This window comes from Excalfactoria chinensis, chromosome Z, assembly GCF_039878825.1.
Source record: "Excalfactoria chinensis isolate bCotChi1 chromosome Z, bCotChi1.hap2, whole genome shotgun sequence".
NCBI lineage: Eukaryota > Metazoa > Chordata > Aves > Galliformes > Phasianidae > Excalfactoria > Excalfactoria chinensis.
The window spans coordinates 67,684,153-67,703,917 of NC_092857.1; the positions used below are offsets into that span (position 1 = coordinate 67,684,153).

At 43.2% G+C, this 19,765-nt stretch overlaps 3 protein-coding genes and 1 long non-coding RNA gene across 7 annotated transcripts in view; 2 read left to right on the forward strand and 2 right to left on the reverse strand.

Annotated features, from left to right (window-relative positions):
- The window catches only part of PLPPR1 (phospholipid phosphatase related 1), a 111,033-nt gene extending 105,573 nt beyond the window's left edge, over positions 1 to 5,460 (forward strand). For all 3 annotated transcript variants that reach the window (XM_072360357.1, XM_072360359.1, XM_072360358.1), the window contains exons 6-8: positions 2,382 to 2,558; positions 3,156 to 3,287; positions 3,916 to 5,460. In XM_072360357.1, the coding sequence (XP_072216458.1) occupies positions 2,382 to 2,558; positions 3,156 to 3,287; positions 3,916 to 3,948 (342 nt within the window). In that variant the 3' untranslated portion in view covers positions 3,949 to 5,460. The remainder of the gene's footprint in view (positions 1 to 2,381; positions 2,559 to 3,155; positions 3,288 to 3,915) is intronic.
- Positions 5,461 to 6,776: 1,316 nt separating this feature from the next.
- Positions 6,777 to 7,592, reverse strand: MRPL50 (mitochondrial ribosomal protein L50). 2 transcript variants are annotated; one of them, XM_072360043.1, is made up of 2 exons: positions 7,434 to 7,592; positions 6,777 to 7,301 (listed from the first exon to the last, which is right to left on the reverse strand). In XM_072360043.1, the coding sequence occupies exons 1-2, from the start codon at positions 7,523 to 7,525 to the stop codon at positions 6,911 to 6,913; spliced, it is 483 nt and encodes a 160-aa protein (XP_072216144.1). In that variant the 5' UTR covers positions 7,526 to 7,592; the 3' UTR covers positions 6,777 to 6,910. The 2 variants fall into 2 exon arrangements, with proteins under 2 accessions (XP_072216144.1, XP_072216145.1); XM_072360044.1 differs by having other exon boundaries at positions 6,777 to 7,298; positions 7,434 to 7,561.
- A 1,402-nt stretch (positions 7,593 to 8,994) lies between these two features.
- Positions 8,995 to 17,698, reverse strand: ALDOB (aldolase, fructose-bisphosphate B). Its single transcript, XM_072359637.1, has 9 exons — positions 17,562 to 17,698; positions 12,294 to 12,415; positions 11,797 to 12,008; positions 11,515 to 11,569; positions 11,205 to 11,365; positions 10,924 to 11,007; positions 10,279 to 10,453; positions 9,937 to 10,136; positions 8,995 to 9,480 (listed from the first exon to the last, which is right to left on the reverse strand). Exons 2-9 carry the CDS (start codon positions 12,403 to 12,405, stop codon positions 9,385 to 9,387), a joined length of 1,095 nt encoding a protein of 364 aa, XP_072215738.1. The 5' UTR covers positions 12,406 to 12,415; positions 17,562 to 17,698; the 3' UTR covers positions 8,995 to 9,384.
- LOC140264128 (uncharacterized) lies at positions 10,756 to 16,261 on the forward strand. The gene is made up of 3 exons (XR_011906002.1): positions 10,756 to 10,970; positions 14,755 to 14,832; positions 15,414 to 16,261. It is a non-coding gene; the product is annotated as an uncharacterized lncRNA (long non-coding RNA).
- Positions 17,699 to 19,765: the final 2,067 nt, after the last annotated feature.

Below are 19,765 nucleotides of genomic sequence, written 5' to 3' on the forward strand. Positions count from 1 at the left end.
GCTCACCTTTGTATGATACGTTCACCAGAAGACTTCACTTCCTCAGGCAGAGGTCTAGAATATTCAGCTGTTAAAATTTCAGTACTGCAGTTGCTTGGCTGCTGACAGAGTCATTTTGTCCAGGTACGGAGCAAATAGACCCCACTAGTCAGTTGCTCTGCCCCTTTAGATACCAGGAGGTCATTGCTACATGCCATCCCTACATCTAGAGGTAGTGTTTTGAAATGGTTTTAAGGCTAACTTGTTTAACACCAGCCAGAGAAGGGAAGCAAGCACCAGGTGTGTTTCATGGAACAGACAGTGAGAAGCGGGAAAAAAAGTAGGTCAGGAAGAAAGTTTAAGTGAAATAATACATACAGTAGAGCAGAAGAAAGGAATATATGGAAGGCAATGGGGATGGTGGCCTTGAGAAACATCATTTCAGTTTCTTAGTCCCAGAAACCTGTCTGTGTGTCAGCCCATAGTGACCTCTGCGTACTTGGCTCATGAAGAAAGGGACAGGCACTAAAATATGCTAAAATAAACACCCAAGGTTGCCAAGTAGATTACAGAGCATGAAGCAAGATGTGAGACGGTTGTCGTTGCAATTGGAAGCACCCAGACAAACTTCTGTAGACCTCCTTCAGCAGAGCCTTTGGCAGAGAAGAATCCTGAGGCAGCTTTGCCCTGGCCAAGCCATTGTGCTGTTGACCGGGGAGTGGAGGTGGGTCCCTCCATGACCCAAATAATTCAGTCAGTCTGAGTTCAGCACTGCTCATGGCAAAGTGCTCAACATGACCAGAGGAAGAGTTCTGTGACCTGCCAAGCACTGTTAGTTGTTGGAACTAAAATAATGGGAGTTTCTGTGCACTGCCTTTTGTCCTGGAGGAAAATAGAAACATATTTCCATTTCTGTAATGTAATATTTTGTTACAAAAGCTGGCAGGAACTTCTATGGACTGTAACCTTTAAATTTCCAGTAGGACAAACGTTTGCCCTTTCAGTGGATTGGGTTCATTCACCAGTCAACAGTTAAGAAGAATCCAGTGAATTTTCCAAGTTTATCATTCTGATTCTATTTCATATGTATTGGAGTCAATGTGTCATTTTTGTGCATGCAAAAAAGACTGTGGTTTGATTCAGTAGCTTTACTTAGAATAGTCTGAGGTGGAAGGGACCCCTAAAGGCCATCTAGTCCAGCTCCCCTGCAGTGAACAGGGACCCTTACAGCTCCATCAGGTGCTCAGAGCCCAGTCCAGCCTGACCTTGAGTGTCTACAGAGATGGGGCATCCACCAGCTCTGTAGGCAACCTTTGCCTGAGCCTCTCCAACCTTACTGTAAAAAAACTTCTTCCTCGGGTCCAATGTAAATCTCTCCTTCTTTACTTTGAAACCATTTCCCCTTGTTGTATCACAGCTGACTCTGCTAAGAATTCTGTCCCTTCCTTCCCTACATCCCCCTTTAGGTATTGGCAGGCTGCTCTCAGGTCTCCCTGGAGCCTTATCTTCTCCAGGCTGATCAGCCCCAGCTCTCTCAACCTGTCCTTACCAGATCTTGGGGGTTCTTGTAGGTTCCTGAGCTTAATGAACATTTTATTGTATTGTTTTTTCATCAGACTTGGTTTGCTTATCTCCAGCATTTTGAGGCTCAGGACTAAGTGGCTAAATGCTAATTGTGACACACATTTTCACTGTTGGTTTTGTTCTGTTTTGTATTGTTTTCCCAAAGTGCAATTAGAATAAAATATTAACTGCTTAAAACACGTGAAATCCATTAAACAACATTGTGAACATAGTGAAACTTCATGCTCTAGAATTACATATTTGTAATCAACTCTTCTCTAAAAGAAATCTTTCTTTTATTCTGAATTTCATTTTACATTTCAGAAAATGTCTGTAGTGGTTTCTCTTAATGCTAAGAATCTATTTTTTAATCTGACCACTGCTTAGAAAGCTGAAGCAGATGTAGGTGGCATGAGTAGGTGCTCCACTGTGTTCACATCATGGTTCTGCAGGAGTATAAACAGAAACTGTTTGCAAACATGCAGTCATTTACCTTCATCACATGTGTCTGCTGGCATTTGAGCAAGTGCTTAAACAGGTCAAGAAAACAGTGAAACCAAGACTGTACACAGTAGCTCAGAAATCCAGTATGTAAATTCAGCTGACCGGACATTTTATATCCTGAAACTTCACTTTCCAGTATCTGCTTTATTTACCTGGGAGTATTCCCTGAGTTACCATAAACCTCTTTCTCCACTTCTCAAGGCTTTTATTCGTGAACCATGGATTTTGTCATATCTCTGCTGAATTATGATATGACTGGAAGGAAAAATAAATAAATAAATAAAATGTGTTTCATGCCAAATCCCTTTTCATTTTTGGTTTGTCCTTTCTTTCAGATGTACATCACAAGCACAATTAAAACAAAGAGCAGCAGGCTTGCCAAACCTGTGCTGTGCCTGGGCACCCTGTGTGCTGCATTCCTCACTGGGCTGAATCGAGTTTCTGAGTATCGAAACCATTGTTCAGATGTGATCGCAGGCTTCATCCTGGGAAGTGCAGTCGCCTTGTTTCTGGTGAGCCTATCAGTTCTTCCCCATGCCTTTTAAAGACATGTGTTTGAAACAAACATAATATTGCCCCTCTCCTGTGGTCTCTTGGAGCTAATTAAACCAGCTGTTAAGAATTCTAGCCCCTTGTAATGAATGTGTCATCAGAGAAATTTCTAATATGAAATCAAATTTATATTAATTAGTAAGGCTAATATGATGTCATTTGTGTATTCATGTGTATTTCAAGATTATTCTATTTTAATTACTGAGTCATTGCTCTCGCATGACTTTCCTGGAAAAATGCTTTGAATCATAGAATCATCCAAGCCCTTCATAAGCCTTGTTGCCTTTCTCTGGACCTGCTCCACTACCTCCATGTCATTTTGTACTGAGGTGCCCAAAACTGAACACAGTACTCGAGGTGAGGCCTCACCAATGCCGAGTACAGGGGCAGGATGACTTCCCTAGTCCTGCTCACCACACCATTCCTGATACAAGCCAAAAACCCAAGGTGAAGTTATGTGCAAAAACTTGCAATTGACAGATCCTGGTGGGAATGGCTGCGAGTTACTCCTCTGAACAGCACATGCTGACCTCATCTGCTTTTTCCACATTGCGCAGGGGATATGTGTTGTCCATAACTTTAAAGGCATCCATGGAGCTCCTTCTAAACCGAAGCCTGAAGACCCGCGAGGAATGCCACTAATGGCTTTTCCAAGAGTAGAAAGTCCTCTGGAGACACTGAGTGCACAGGTATTGTAAATCCTCTCACCTAAACCATCACAAAACACATGTTCTATATGGCAAACTAAAAACTGGAGCTGGTTTCATTCCCAGTGTAATGCCCATTGAGCAGTGTGAATATGGATCATGGGTGATTTTTTTAAAGGCATTTATCCTTTAAGCCACTGAATTCTGTAGGCTTTCTGCTCCTTTTGCTCATCCAGAGCTTAATCAGTAGGATTTCACATGCCTTCTGTGCAGTAACAAAGTTTTGCTTGTAAAGATTTACTCCAAGATTTATAATCCTGAGGATAACCTACGCTGTTCAGTGAGGATAAAAATGCACTGATGCATGCCTCTGCACAGAATCCAGTCCAGTTTGAAAATTCCCAGTGAAAAAGCGGCACCTTGTTTTGAAGAACGACTAGTGAGTGTTCACAGCCCAGGAGCAGGGCTCAGTTCAGGCTGCCCTGTCATGAGCTGAGAACAGACAGCAGTCACATTTGCAGTCATTTCTTCCTCTAAAGCGCTACGTTAGTTGGGTGACAGATGTCACATCTCTGCATTTAGTGAAGGGCTTTCTCATTCATTCCACACAATATATGTAAGTGACAACACACGTACCAATGCTTACATGTCTGCATTTTTGTCCTTGCAGAATCACTCTGCCTCTATGACTGAAGTGACCTGAAATGGAAGGCTGGCAGCAGAAGCTATTTTTTATTACCCTCCAGTACAATACTTCGAGACACACGGTTACTAAGTGTCAGACTGTGATGATCAGTATTATGTTATGTCTAGTTAGAGGCTAATGTTTTGTACATTTTTTTGTATGAGGAAGTGATGTAGCTTGCCCTGATTTTTTTGTCAGCTTTAATATTATTATGCCAGAATTTAAAATCAAAATAGAAAAAGAAAAAAAAAAAAAAAAAAAGAAAGAAAAAAGAAAAAAAAAAAATCCCGAAACCTTTTCTTGTTTAAAGTGTGCACTAAGGAACTACATCTATGGAATTGTTGGTGTTGTTATGTGATATTTGTACACAGATTTTTTTTTTTTTTCATTTTTGAATTAATATATCTTAAGGGGAAAAAAAAAAAAAAAAATCACTTTTACCTTTTCTTACCGTAATAAAGTGCTTCAACCAGCGGGTCAGATTCTGATCTTGGTAAGCTCTGAAGTAATTATGTAGATTTAATTCAGATGGAAATAACGGTGATCAGAAATCTAACCCAATCCAACAAGTAGTAAACATCCAGCCTTGATTCAGTGAGCTACTTAAGTAAGCCTTAGCATCACAGACTTCAGCTAGCCGTGCAGCTTCCAGACTGCTTGGCAGACCTGAAGTATCCTTAAGCATCTGACTGAATCAGAGCCTGGTTGTTCCAGTGTGAGTGATTGTGCTAGTTATTGAAGAATAACTAAAATGGCATACCCAGTCTGCAATACGGACAGACTGGAGATGAAAATTTATAGTAGTAGCTGATAGCATGTGAGCTGACTATATCATGTCCCTAGATCTCTGTTCCTCCCCGAGGCCCAGCCAAAGCTCCCAGTGGAACCTGGCTTCAGGAACTGACTATGGGGATATACAGCCATCACTGTGGAGCGGAGGCTGCGCTGTAAGTGTGTCATAACTTCATCATAGATTTATAAGGTAACTAGTAACACTGATACAAGGGAAAAGTGATGCCACATCTTCTGTGAAGTGGCATCACTGAGCATTCAGATTGGCCTCACCACAGAGCCAGTTGTGCCCTGACTGTTTTCACTGAGGGGCTTTGGTGAGTTTAAAAATAATAATCCTAAAAATTCAGAAATACCTAAACTGACACAGTCTGTAGTCTGCATTTTTGTAAATACTGCCATGCAGAATTTATATCTGCACGGCTATTTCAAAATTCAGCAACACTCTTTAAGGAATAAAGAGATAACTGGGGGGTGGGGAGGCGGGGGGGAGAACAAAGAGTGCATATACTGTGGTTAGAGCAGGGGCAGAGGCTTCATTACACGACTTCTCACTGTTTGTAGGCTTTTCCTGCATCTCATTCTTCTAGCATGGTGATAACTGCTGTGTGTCTCCTTTAAAGAATGGAGCCTCTGTCTGTACTTTTACTGGAATGTTTACCTCACATTTCCATTTTGGTTCTTGGCTATTTTTCTTTCTTTTTTTTTCTTTTTTCTTTTTTTTGTATATTTTTTTCCAAAACAAATGAAAAAAAAAAAAAAAGAAAAAAGTGTGGTTTCTGTCTCTTCTGTCTGTTATTACACAAAGAAAACATGGGATGTCTGTTTGCGTCTCGTCATGCAGCAATTTCTCCATGTAGGTATTTTCTGATGGGTCTGTTTTAGGAATGGAAGAGTTCTACAGCTTTGATCCAAATTCCCTGAAACTGGGGGAAAACTGCCGAATAAACTTGTCTGGTTCTGCTGCCTTAGGAAGATAATGGCATTAGGGAAGATCATCAGCAAAGAATAGTCCATCTGATGTGCCCAGTCAGCAGCACCTCATCATGCTCTAAGGGTCTAGCGGGGAAAATGAAGGCTGAAATAAACCCAGTTACATTTTGTATCTTGTTTTTTGCAGATGTGGTCCATGGGCTGTTTTTTTGTGTGTGCTTTTTTTTGGGGGGGTGGGGGAGGGGTTGCTTAGAGGCACAGCTTTCTCAGTGTGCCATTTACAGCAAGTTTAGGCAGCTTTTGTACAGGGACATAACAGTGGCTTCTGCAGTCCCTTGTAAAGATGTATTGCCTAAAATAAATACATTGTAACGCCGTGCTTTTCATCAGTATCGCATCACCTTAAGGTGGATGCACAGTTCTTGGGAGTACATGAAGTTTCATGCAGTTCAGGTATGAGCCTGGTTTGTGTAATGCAATTGGCAGCAGTAGCTGCCTACTAGTGCCAGGTGACCCTGCTGGATGGCTGAGGCCTCTCTCTATCTCCTGCCAGTATCGCAGGTGTACTCAGGACTCTTCTTTTTCTTGCTGGCTCCTTCTAGTATGTGAAACAGAAACAAACATTGAGTAATAGCTTCTACAAGAGCCAGCAGAACTTAGAAATACAAAAACTGGGTCACAGAAGAATGGCTCAAGCAACCTTGAGAGTTCACTGTTGCTGAGCAAATAGGCTTCAGAGCTATACCTGGCATTCACCATGTTCATATACTAATTTTTAGTAGTACAAGTGGAGTTGTATTTTAAGATGGTGTCCGTGATGGGTCTTAGAAGCATTTCTGACACAATTTTGATTCTCAGAAAGGCAGGAGAAGGGAAGATGCCCACATACCTCCCCACACCTTCCCCAAGAATTTGTTGGTCTAGTTTTGGTGGCTGAGATGAACAGCATCACAAAACACAGCAACACAAACTCATGTAATCCCAGAGTTCAAAACCAAAGACAAGATAAGCAGCATCACTTTGATTACCCCCACTACACTCCACAGCTGTTAAACATCACAATACTGTTTTCTAAATAGATCTTCCACTTTTTCAGTATACAGTAAAAAGAAACAATTAGATCTGAAGACAAATGGATGCCTTTTTATTGGTGATATTCGTATCTGGTTGAAATCACAATGAAAAGGTTCTGCTTCATGTCCACAATTTGGCCTTAAGAACCCAACAAAAGTGCAGCGATACTTCCCGGTAGGTCTCACCGCTCCCAGGCAATCTTCAGGTTTGGGGGCAGCTCTGCAGCACACAGCTCATCAAACTTGGACGTATCCTTCACAGGAGTGCTATAGAAAGTCAGCACATCCTTAGCACTGCACATCAGGTGGAGCTGTGAGTTGGGCACAGCGTGACCAAGTTCTTCTGCTAGCTGGGACAGGAGCTGATACTTCAGCCTGTTATCTTTCAGGGACACCTGCTGCCAGTCGCCAGCAAGCGATGGCCCACAAATCTCCTTGACACGAGCCTCGAGGATGCTCTGTATATTTCCTGGAGGATCATACTTCCTGCTGCGCGGCGGGGGACAGATCAGGCTGGGTTCATTTATCTCTTGAGGAATTATATCGTCTTCTACTTCTTTCTCCTGCTTCCTGCTGACATTAGAGAAGAGTACTTTCAGTCACTAAAGCAGCGCCCACACGTTTTAAAACGTCTCCAAGCAGAGACACGTGCCTGCAACAGCCGACCGTACCGCCTGCCCCAGACGCAGCATCCCGCACCCTCACCTGTGGTCGCCCCACAGCGCCCGCCGCGGCGTGCAGCCCAGCCCCAGACAGAGCCGCCGTCCAGCCGCCAGCAGCCCCACGGCGGCCGCCATCTTGTGAAGAAGCCTCACCAGCCGGAAATGACGTTGCTACTTCTCGACCGGAAATGTCGCCAACGCCCCCTCCCGCCTTGCCTGACGGGAGCTGTAGTGCCGCTCCAGAGCTCTTGTGCGTGGCAGCTGTCCTCCACACAAGCAGGACTTTCGTGACAGAGCCACAGCACTCATTTATAAAGGGGGAAGGAGGCATTTTGTTGGATTCAGGGAGCGCCTTTGTCGCTCTTTGCATCGTGCTGCAATGAGTTGACTGCTGCCAGCAGAGTTTGTTGGAACTCAGGTGTATGGAGAGAGATGGGAGCACAGCTGAACCAGAGGAGAGGTACTGTGCCTCACCTCACCCCTCCTGGGTCCCGAGTGCCTTCCGACAAGTCATTCAGTTCATGGTTTACATCGGGATACGATAAGTGCAGTAATTCATAGCACTGGGACAGGCTGCCTGGAGAGGTTGTGGAGTCTCCTCACGGGGATATTCAAAACCTGTCAGGGTGGTTTCCTGTGTGACCCGGAGGGAGCCTGTTTTTGCATGGAGTTTGGCTGGGGGGTATCCAGAGGTCCCTTCCAACATCTCGATTCTGTGGGTCTGGGATTACCCAGTGGTTGGATCTCTGTGATGCATTGCCTCTAAAATGAGTGTCTGTTAACAGGAAGAACCAGCGTAAAGATACAGGAGCCTGCTTTTCTGGCTGCAAGAGCAGTAGGCACTAACAGCTGTGTCATGCAGAGCACCAAGTTGTTACTACGCAAGCTGTGTCCTGTGGAACCTCACCTCCACGACCATCTAGGTGAGCCTGAAGGTAAGGCTCTGGCCCCCACTTCCAGCTGAAGGAATAAGCTTTCTGAGAGGGAACAGGCATCTTCTGGCTTGCATAGTCTTAACAGGTTGGTGGTCTGCCCCAAAGTCTTTTCAGGTGACCAGTGCAGTGTGTTGCCTGACAAACATTCTTTTGTTTACTTTAGTTCTGTTGTTTCTACCATATATAGCAAATGCTTTCTACCCCCTCCCTCCACCCCAACATTCAGCTTTTGTGTTTTTGTTTGTTTGTTTTTCATAACAGCTGTGTAATTGTGCTTTAAGAAAGCTTAACATCACAATCAAATACATGTCAACATACCAAAGGTCAAACTGTGGGCCTTCGACATCCACATAATTATTCAAATTATGCCAGCTAGATAGGCCAAAATCCCTCACTGTATGCTTTTGGCAAATTGCTCTGAAAACGCTACAATAATGGCACCAAGGAAAAATGTCTTCACATGTCTTATGCTACCCTAACTCAGTGTTTGGCAGCCAGAAGGAGAAGCTTTTCATGGCAGTATTATTTATCTGTGCCCAGAATCCAGTGTAGAGCTCACGCTCATCAACGGCAACACTTTGTCTTAATGTTTGTATGTGCTGCTGAGAACCACAGAGGCATGAAAAAGAGTGAAAAATGTATAAAGAATAGGGATTTGTGAGATATATTGGATTTTAATTATTTTATTCACACGATTAAAGATACAGATAGGTTTTATAATTCAGGATTTGACTGCAAAATATGGTAATGGGGGTATCTATCTGAGTTGCTGGGGAACTACTACTACTCTGGGAATTAAGTTTAAACTAGAGGGAGAGTGGATTTGTAATTCAGTGTTAGTTGTTTCTTACATTGAAAGAATTATGTTTTTTGAAAGTGTAAGTGAAAAAAAAAAAGAATATCCCCTTTGTAAATTGTGGAAGCCAAGGTAGGAAGGTAAAGTAATCCATTTCCAGTTTTGTTCAGGGAAAGGGAAATTAGATTTCTTTGTTTTTCTTTCATTTCTGAGCATCTTCCGCCTTGTGGAGAAGGACAAGACAAATGCAGATTCCTGTGCTTTCAATAGGTGTAGCTGGCAGTGAAAAGTGACTGCGTGGCAGCTGTGTCAGTCTTCCCAGATGTGACATACTGTCCTCTGCAAGCCAAACTATTAATCTGAAAAAGAAAAGGAGGCAAACTCATTAGTACAGCGTGAGAAAGAGCTGTAGAAAGATAGTAGGAAAGAACAAAGGGCATAAATAGGAAAAAGGAAGTCAACTTCTGACAGTCACCAATGACATTTCTGAGCTAGCTTAGCTCTGTGGCACTGCCAGGGCAGTCCCCGGGTACATCTCTCCAGGAGTCACATTGTTACACAGAAAGGGGAGCAATTTTTTCAGACTGACACAAAGTACTTGTAAATCCACTTTACAAAACCAAATCATCCTGTTGCCTCTAGTAACAACCTCTGCTTCTTCTTGCATTAGGCTTCTGTCACACCAACCAGAATAACAACTTTCGTGCAAATGGAACACCAGAAAGGACAGGGATAAGAGGAACATATGGACTGCGGCAACGTATCTTCCTCTACAGTGAGCAGCACCTCTCTGCATCAAGAGGAACGTCTCATACCTGTGCCCGCTTGCAGAAAGCTTCCTGTGCAGCCTTCTTGTTCTCTGACTTGCCAAGCCATGCTGCCAGGGCAGAGGCTTGCAGAGCTCTCCCATATGAGAAGGTCAGTTTCCAAGGCTTAGGCAGAGGGGACTGATTCATGGCATTCAGGTTGAGAGAAGCCTCTTCTTCACTTTGACCTCCAGACAGGAAGCAGATTCCTGAAAGACAGAGGCCTCAAGACTTAGAAATAGGTTGCTGCAGCTGCCACAGTTACTGACTGTGACAGAGAAGTCAGCATATCGAATGTAGGAGCAAGTCTAGCAAAACTGAGAAGTTATATAGGAATGAATGAAGAATCACCAGGAACAGCAGCAGGAACAGTGCGGAGGAGAGTAGTGACAGTTGCTGCAGCCACATCCTGAGGGGTGTACTTCTTGGGGCAGGAATGCCCAGCTGTCACCATGTTGGGTTTCAGCAGTGTTCCTTCCAGGTAGACATGGTGGTCGTTCAAGGCCTTGTAGACAGCAGCCAGAACCTAAGGATTGAAAAGGAGGATTGAATACAAACCAGTATTTAGAACTTTACCTCAACCTGCTGTGGAAAGACAGCTTATTCCTCGGAAGTGTGAGAAGATCAAATCACATTTCACTTTCTCTTAGAATTTATTGCAGAAGGTGCAGCCCTAGAGAGCCCTGGAGAACTTTTCTAATACCAGAATACCACTTTTCATTTTGGCAAGGGCTGTCCCTGCAACCGAGGTACCAAATAGAGGTCTTTATCTGCAATGCATCTTTCTGGGGTCAAGAATTAATATTCAGAGTTTGAATGGAAATCCAAAATTATGGATTCTACTTGCAAGTTTGTTTTTTGCTACTTGTTTGACTGAAATTATGTGGTGTAGTTTTGAAGGAACTTACTGTTTAGAAATCCTCGAGAGCAACACAAACTCTTCATAAGATTAAATAGTGATTTGTGAGGGCAAGGAGAGAATAAGGAATCTCCTACCTTTTCTGTGACATACTGACAGCGTTGGAGATCGTGGTCACCATCAGGTAAGACTTCTGGCTCCACAATGGGCACCAACCCATTCTAAGAAAGGAAAAACAAGTTTTTGTAAGTGTGGAAGGAAAAAACTACTTGCTGTCTATACTGTGTGTGGTGGTGTTTCTTCTTGCTGTACTGCTCTTCATACTCATCTTCCCCAAAACCCTCACAGAGATCTTCCTTGCAAGATATTTCATCTGTTATCACAGGGAACAGCAAGGAATGAGTTGGAGGGTAGATACCTGCTGGCAGATGCTGGCGTAACGTGCCAGGGTGTTGGCATTCTCTTGGATGGCAAGTTGAGAGGGTGTTGTGCTACTGATCTTCAGTACTGCACGCCACTTGCCAAAGTCAGCACCATCTTTCTTGTACTGGGCACAGCGCTCAGACAGTTTGTCAAGTCCTGCAGATGAAAGAATAGAGCTTCACTGAGGGAATAGGATACAGCTCTGAAATGTGCCATGACACCAGCCATGGCTTCATCTCCGGCTGAGTCACACTTTGGCTTTCACTGTATCACTCACAACTGAGGCTTCTTAGATCTCACTTTACCTTGGATGGTGGTTTCTCCATTTGTTCCTGCCAGAGGTGCAGTGCCTGCATCCAGCTGAAGAGACAGCAAAAGTAAAAAGGGTTACGACATAAAAGAAGTGACCCAGAGCTCGTCTATCTCTGCACGTTGACTGTGAGTGAAATATGGGGCTGAGCACACTACTGGTGTAAGGGAGTGCAGTAAAGGGGAAGAATAGAATTGAACTGGATATAAAGAGTAATATTGATTTGGCTGTAGGGAATGGCTCAAGAGTTATGTTGCCGTGGAAGGACATAACTCACCTTTATTCCCACCACAATCCCTTTTTCTTTGATGATAGCTGGAAATGGTTTTCCACTGCTGTCTTTCTGATAGAGAGTCTCATGGAAAAGGATCACTCCTCCAATGCTTTTGCTGATGGAAGCATCAGAAGAGAAGAGAATTTCTCGAAAAGCACGACGATTCTCCTCTGTGTTCTCTACATTGATCCTCTGCAGCCTATTTCCCATGGTACCTAACAAAGTTGCCACAGGGCAGACAGAAATGCATCAGGCTTTGCTTTGCTACCCTCCTGGTCACCATATGCGGTAAATAGAAAGAACTTTGGCTATAGTGTAGAGCTTTCCTTCTCAACACAGTTGGTAATCTGCTACTTTTGATGCAGCTCTGGGTGGCTGAGTTATCCCTGCTCAGTTAACAGTTTTTTATTTCAGTGGAATAAATAAAAAACACTTAAAGATGAAACAAAATTAAGAGAAAAGTCTTGGGTATTGCAAATTGATTGCTATTCAGAACTCACCAACTGATTCATCTGCGGCTAAGATCCCTTTTCCTGAAGCCACAATCCTCTGAGCAATGTCTGAAAGAGCCTTCTTCTGCTCTGGAGACAGTGCTGGGAATTGGTGGGTCATGGTGACTTATCTGTGGGGGGGGGGGTGAAAAAAAAGGGCAATTATAAGATGAGGAGAGACCAAACAAACAGCCCACTTCAGTCACCAGCCTTGAGTGCGTCTATTGGAGGCTTCTTTGTGCTTGTTCAGCCCATGTTGTTGTAGACATACATCCAGAAATGCATTGTGAGTTCTTGTATGTCTGGCAAAATCAGAACAAGGGAAGAGCAGGAGCCGTATCTAAACATATCCTTGTCAATTAGAAGGTGTGAATGACTGTATTTTGTACAGATTTGCTTGGAGACTAAAGAAAGGTTAGTGCCTTCCTGCCCCTCCCACCTCCCAACCCCCCCAAAAAAAGTGTGCTGAATTTACAAACAGGCAAATTGCAGACAATGCATGATTATTTGCAAAGCACTTACTTACCTGTTTGTTCTAATAAGAAAACTGACAGTTTTCACATGGTTTGTTTTTCTTTCCCCTTTTCCTAACAATTCTTCTCCCATTCCCTATCCTGCCTTCACCATTTCTTCTACTTTGTCTGGTTGCCTCTTCACTTCTTCTCTCCTCCCTTGCTTTGCTACTCTCTCCTCCCCATTGCTAAGGACTGTAGAGTATTGCTTATGCATGAGGTGTGGGAGGTTAGTAGGATTCACCACCATTTTTGTCTTCTCACCTCTGATAGAGGCTTACCAGATGCACACAACCAGCTCCTAAATTCTAGGATCCATCTTTTCCTGACAACATATTTGTTCTTACTAAATCTCTCATGAAACAGGATTACATTATAGTTTATCATCTGAATAGTCCAAGATAACTCTTTATATGTCTGTGTGAGTCTGAGATGGAGACTCTCTTCTCCTCTATCATCATCTCCTATAGCTAGAGGACCACCAGTCCACCAGGACATGGTGCATCCATGAGATAAATCACTAAAAACAACATCAAAGAAGCACTTGATTAAAAACAGTGAATTGCTATGCAGACTGGTGAGGCACAACTCGATTTGTTCACAGCCTCTATAAAAAGGGGCCTGCAAATTGCAGGTACTCCGAGGCTGAATTAATGAATTGCTAAACCAGTAAAAGGATTTCGGATTTACAGCTTGTAGTGTGCAGATGTAAGCAAATGTATCCAAGTAATCTTTAATCCAGCTCGTTGAGATACAAAACCATCACTCTAGCAACACCATTATGGCTTCTCTCTAGTAATGCACTAAGCAACAACTTATGTCTCATATCTTGCCCGTTCCCTGTGCTTGCATGAAGATAGGAAAAAGACATTTATCACTCAAGAACAGCCAGCAAAGGAAATTGTTGTAATGCAGAGTATGAGGTTTCAGTGGCTAATACTGGCCCAAATGTGTACTCTGAAAACTGAAACAGTAAAGCGTAGTTCCACAAGGCAGGAATGAACTGGAAGACATCAGATTACTTCCAGTGCTCATGCAGGTATCCTATAGAGCGGAAAGAGGTAGGTAGAGGCTTTCCAGAAGTCTCCCCAGAGTGATCTGCAAGGCCATGGTGAGTGGTTCACAGCTGTCCTGCTGAGCTACCGTGGGTAATAAAACGCACAGCGTGTCTCATTGAAGTGGTGAAGGAGTGTAAAAAAGCAGTTGTAAGGTGAGAGATAGCTGCAAGGTCAAAGATGTTAAAGGACTCTGCACTTAGGATTTTATTTTTCTGTGAGGAAGAAGGATTGCATGCAGGCTGGGTGGGCAGACCATTTCATTCTTCCATTAATGAAGCCTTTTTGCCTTTTTAGAAAACCTGAAGGAACTTTATTCTCAATAACAGCATCTAGAATTCTCCCCCATACTAAAGTTTCTCAAGAACATTTTTATTCACCCATTTTAGTCTGCCAGCTAGTATGGTAAGTATCATAAAAGCTCAAGTTGTTTCACACTTATACCTGTGCATACATGACAGCAAGCATTCTCTGTGTTAACTACTCATGTATTGTTTTTTAAAAGGTGGAAGAGCAAACAAAATCCTAAAACTATACTGAATGCACAACAGCAGCCTTATGGCTACCTGGAGTTTTTGTCAGGTTTCAGCAGCTCCTTAAACAATTAAAGGTCTTTGGTCAGCCACCAGCATGTGACCAGCAGGAAACAGGTGGGGAGAAAAAGGACAGCACAGTTGTAAAAGCAAATATTGCATTGCTGAAGTCTCAAGTTTTCCCCAGCCACCATAATCTAGGCCTTGCAGGGAAAATGTATTTATGGATATCGCACAAACACTGCATTCTGTTAGTATTAATAGGGAGAAACAAAGGCCAGAGGCAAGCCAAACAGAAGAAGGAGAAAAGAGATTCCACTTCAGGTCATCTTAGAATCATTAATATGTTTTCATTTTCTTTTATTTCCAGCTACCTGAAGTGACTGGCATCTTCCAGTCTCACAGAAAATCTCACCAGGATCCTGGTTGGCAGATGGCTAAAGATCAGGTGAGCATCTGTATGTTGTTTGTTTTTTTTTTTCTTGGTGTTTTCATTGCCTATTTTTATAAAATTGTTTCCAAACATGCTGGGTCAAACTCAAAATATGCTTTGTGTCCAACGTGTGTGGCTTTGGCTGTTCAGTTACTTGTAAACATAGTTCTCCAGCAACCATTCTTGTCAGTCTTCAATACAAAGCACATGTGCATATCATTGCACTGTGCACATTAGAGATTCTGTTTCAGAAGAGTGCACATGACAAGATTTGAAGAAGCAAAAGCTGCAGATATAGATAGAAACATGGTATTGATAGCAAAGTGTCTTCAGAAATTTAGCCTGCCACATTTGGGCATGGTGTTGACTAGATTTACTCCTCTTTCAAGCTGTATGTGTTGGAGGATCAGGACTAAAATGTGTCATGCACTTAATAGTCTCTTTATAGTTGGTAAATCTATTGGCCATTGATTACTTGGCCACTTGTCAAACTGGTAGGTTTGAATGGTTGGGTAGGCCTTGCTGACAGAGCACATTCTTATCTGGACAGCTGAAAACACTCATCTGGCAGGACTGGCTGACATGCTCTGTTGCAGGGTGACCACTCAGTCCAGCCTGAACGGGGAATGGGAGGAGACCAACAGGAACACTGTGGAGTTCATCCAGGACAAATAGCCAGCTGTATCCTGGCAGTGGTTCCACTGGGGTCAGTGAGGCTGAAGAACAGCTCTTAGGAGACTGTGCCTATCAGGTGGTAAGCTGAGCAGGGGCCAGCAACAAGACACAGCAGTGCCCTGTGCAAGCAGGGCTGTGGGCAGGAGTGCCACAGGAGGACAGGGATTATCCCCTGCTGCTCAGAATGCATTACACCATGTCAGGGTACTACATCTGCTTTCATGCACCTGCAGTATGGAAAAATTGTCAGCAAACCGGGATGAGTTCTGTGGATGCCACCAGGAGTGTTTGGCTGGAGCCCTTCCCTGGTAAGAAGAAGGCCGCATGGCTGTGGCTAGCTCTGCATGGAGCACAGGTGGCTTCGGGGGCACCTCTCAGCAGCCCCTGGTATCTTGAGAGTTGAGCTGCAGACAGAGCCAGGTTCCTTACAGCTGTGTGTGGCAGGAGAGCGAGACAACAGGCATAAAATGAAACTACAGAGATTCAGAGTGGATATAAAGAATTTTCTTCACTACTGGGACAGTTGAGCAGTGGAGCAAGTTGGCTGTCTTCATCCTTAGAAGCTGCAAAGACCTGCCTGAACAAAGCCATGAGCAGCCTGATCCAAGCAAGACAATAGGCTACATTCAGACCTCTCCATGTCCTTTCCAGCCAGAACTACCCTGTGACTCTGTGGGATTACTTGGTTATGGAAGCTACAGGAAAAGCTGTGTCTCCTCTATGTACAATAAAGGATCTGTGAGGGAAGAACAAGATGTTGCTCTCTTCATGTTTGTGGTAGGAATGCGGGTTTTAATACAGCAAAATATCTCATTTCTGGGTGCTGAGAAATGAGACGAGGGCACAGCACAAAATGAAATATTCAGATTTACATCACTTAGAAAAAGCAGCACATTTTTCATTGATATAAGCTCTGCAAAAGCTGATTTAACCATCTTGACAGGTGTTTGGGTAGGTCTTTTCTTATGAGGGAGAAAATGAGGATCTTTCCCATTCTCATGCCTTGTACATGGACCTTACTTCAGCATCCTATCTCATGTGTATGGGAATATGTGAGACCTACTCTGGTTCTCATGTTAGTTTCAGAGCTTTACTCAAAACTCTGAGTGCCCCAATTTCATCTCTCAAACAAGAGTAAAAGAAAGCAATTCTCAGGGATCTGGCCTCAGCAATCCATGTAGAAGACTCTTGGGGCACTCAAGGTGGGCGAGGTGGCAGGAAATATTTTTATCTTGGAAGTAAGCATGATCCTTAGGTGAAAGTTCTCCCTCAGGGCTGGGCTGTAGTCAGAGGAGGTAAAAACCTACTTCAGACTTAGTTGAGAAATCGAGTTTTGTGATGGCAACAGGGGGTGGGGGAAGCATGGACAAGGTTTCAGATGAGCTAAGTAGTTTCAGACGCTGGGTGCATAGGGTGGCTGAGAGACTCGGTAAGGATCAGTTTGTTGACAAACAGTCTCGTGAAGCTGGCTGCTCACAATTAGAAAAGTTACAGCCTGTTGCAGAAGCATAAAGATAGCATTCTCAAGCCTGTTCTCTTTTGACTGGTTTTCTGCACTGCACAGTACCTTATATCCCCCTACCAAAGAATCCTCTCAGCACTGCTGACAGTGAGCACAGATGATTACACTTCTGTTAGCACAGGCATTTGTCAGGACCAGCTGCATTCTCCAGTCATCCTTCCTTCTCCTTACAAAACAAGAATTCACGTACTGCACATGCAGAAATAAACACATAAGAAATGAAGCATTATAAAGCAATGCTGGTATATTCTTCCTTGAGTTCCCTATATTAAGGAATTACTTACTCCAGGAGAATCGAATTGCTAAACTAAGCTAGAAAGCTAGTGCTAGTAGCCAGTGGGTCACAATGGGAGATCACAGCAACGTGGCTGAGTGCTCACTTCTTGAAAGTCTTTTTCCTAGGAAGTAGAAACAAAAACAAAACCTGTAGCCCCCCCCCCCCCCCCCCCCCCCCCCCCCCCCAAGCCTTGTTCAGATAAACACATTGACTCACAGCTGCTGATGCAGGTACCATCTATACAGTTTAGAAACAAGTAGCTACACTTACTTGTTGTTGGACAGTGTCTCCCTGCTCCAAGCTGCTGGTGAAGTTGCTGCGGACAAAGAGACCCAGTCCTTCCAGTCTCTAACTTTTATAAAATTCTTGGCAGTTTTTTTCCCTCCCCACACACTCCTTTATTCTCCCTCCTCTCTGGGCTGGTTGGGCAGATGTCCTTGCCCAGGATAGTTGATTGGCTGCTAGACAGCAACCACCCACGATCATTGGACCTATTTGCTTTCCCTGCTTTTCCACCCACTTCCCCTCCCCCAGATATATAATGCTATTTATGATGTTGTGAAGCTGAGACTTTTCCAATTATTTCAGATTATTCCTCCTCCTCCTAAAACATGCATGTGGATAATGACAAGAGAAAGCATAGAAAGTTTTTACAGGGATCTGGGGTGTAATTTTCAATGTAGGTCTAGATCTTCAGAAGGCTTATACTCAGAAAAATACATTCTGCAGACAGGAAGGTTAGAAACCAAAATGTAGAGCCTTGAGGCAGACCCTTCGCTGGTATAAGTTACTGTTATTCCTGAGGCTTCCTAGGCATTATACTGGTCTTCAATTGAAAATTTAGCATGGAAACATGCTTCTTCTCCTAATTTGTATGTTGAGTGATAAAGTGTTATGGTACCAGAATTAAAGAAACCAGAAGTTCTGATTGTCTTTCACTCTGTAAGAGTGGGAATAATGGTAATCAGGAGTGATATGCCCACTGGGAAAGGCATAAGTGCAAGTCTCCATGAAGAAACCACTGAAATATCTCTGCTCCCTGCACTGCAATAACATGCAGACTTCTCAGTTGTTTTGCAAGATTTTTCTGTGAAAAACACTAACATACCATATATGGTGTATCAGCTTTCTATTTAATACGAAATCACACCATGGCTGTTCACCAAATCCAGACATAGGCCTGATTTTGTTGTTGTCGTTGCTTTCTTCATATTGCAGGTCCAGATCTGTGGAGGAGAGTACAGTGTGAGGCTGTTTGGCAAACATCATACTCTCAGCAACAGTATATTCTGTGACCTTGGACATTAGTATGTCTTTACTCCAAAACCCCAGTGTTTGCCCGAAGAATGACGTAGTTTCTCCATTTGTTCAGCTCACGTGGTGACACCTTTAGCCTTCACATGGACACAGGGAGATGAATGATTTCCACTCCCACTGAGCAGCACTGTCTTCATTAGGGCTCTTGCTCTCTGAGCCTGTCTGTCCTAGAGCTGCACGCCAATGTTTGTGCCTGTGGGACATTTAAACATGAACATGCTGCTAGGGTCTGCATTTCATGACAGCCAGCAGAGAAGTCTCTGAGAAAGCTGCAGTAAGGTCTAACTGAGGGTCTCATGCTTGTGCTGTTTTGTTTTATTTAATTTTCTCCTCCCTGATCCATTCTTTGTTGTTGTGGTTGTTGTTGAAGAATGCTCTGGCACATCATATTGACAAGAAAGCTTTCCCTGCTTTATGCTTTATGTGCCATTTCTCCCACCCTAGCAAGAAAGGGAGCACCAATACATATTAAGATTTCTGAAGGACAAACAATGAAGCTTCTTTTATGGATTAAAAGTATTTTTGTTGGAAAAAAAAAAAAAAAAAAAAAAAAATATATATATATATATATATATATATATATATATATATATAAAACTCTATTGGGACCAAGAAGATGTTATGTTTACAGTCTTCCTCATGGTCACAGCAAAAATCCAAGTCTTGTTCTTCTCATTCCCCGGTTTGTTTAGAAGCTGCCATAGACAGGAAAATACATGGAAGTGTTTCTTTCACTGTGGATAATCCCCAGTAGCCCCTTTCCACCCTTTGTTCTTTCAGAATTACATGTGCAGTTTTCCCATATGGGCAGTGGCTACTGTGTGGTTTCCATTCCTTCTAAGCCAAAATTCAGCACAGATAGCACTAGTGTTGTAACACTACAAGTCCTAGCAGAGATTCTGAGCAAAAGAAGTGCAGAAACCTCATGGTTGAGTTCCTCACTTAATTTAGGAATTGCAGCCATCTCATGTGGAATGGGCAGTCACTCCGGATAATGTCACTGTAGGGTTTAGTGCTATTAACATGCAGAACCGTGCTGCAGACCGTGATGCACAGAAATTATTAGTGAAGTAACATTAAAAACAGACTTACTAAAAAAGAGCTCTGTAGTCATAGTTTAGGGATACTTACACCTCTGAAGTTATAGTGGTATTGTG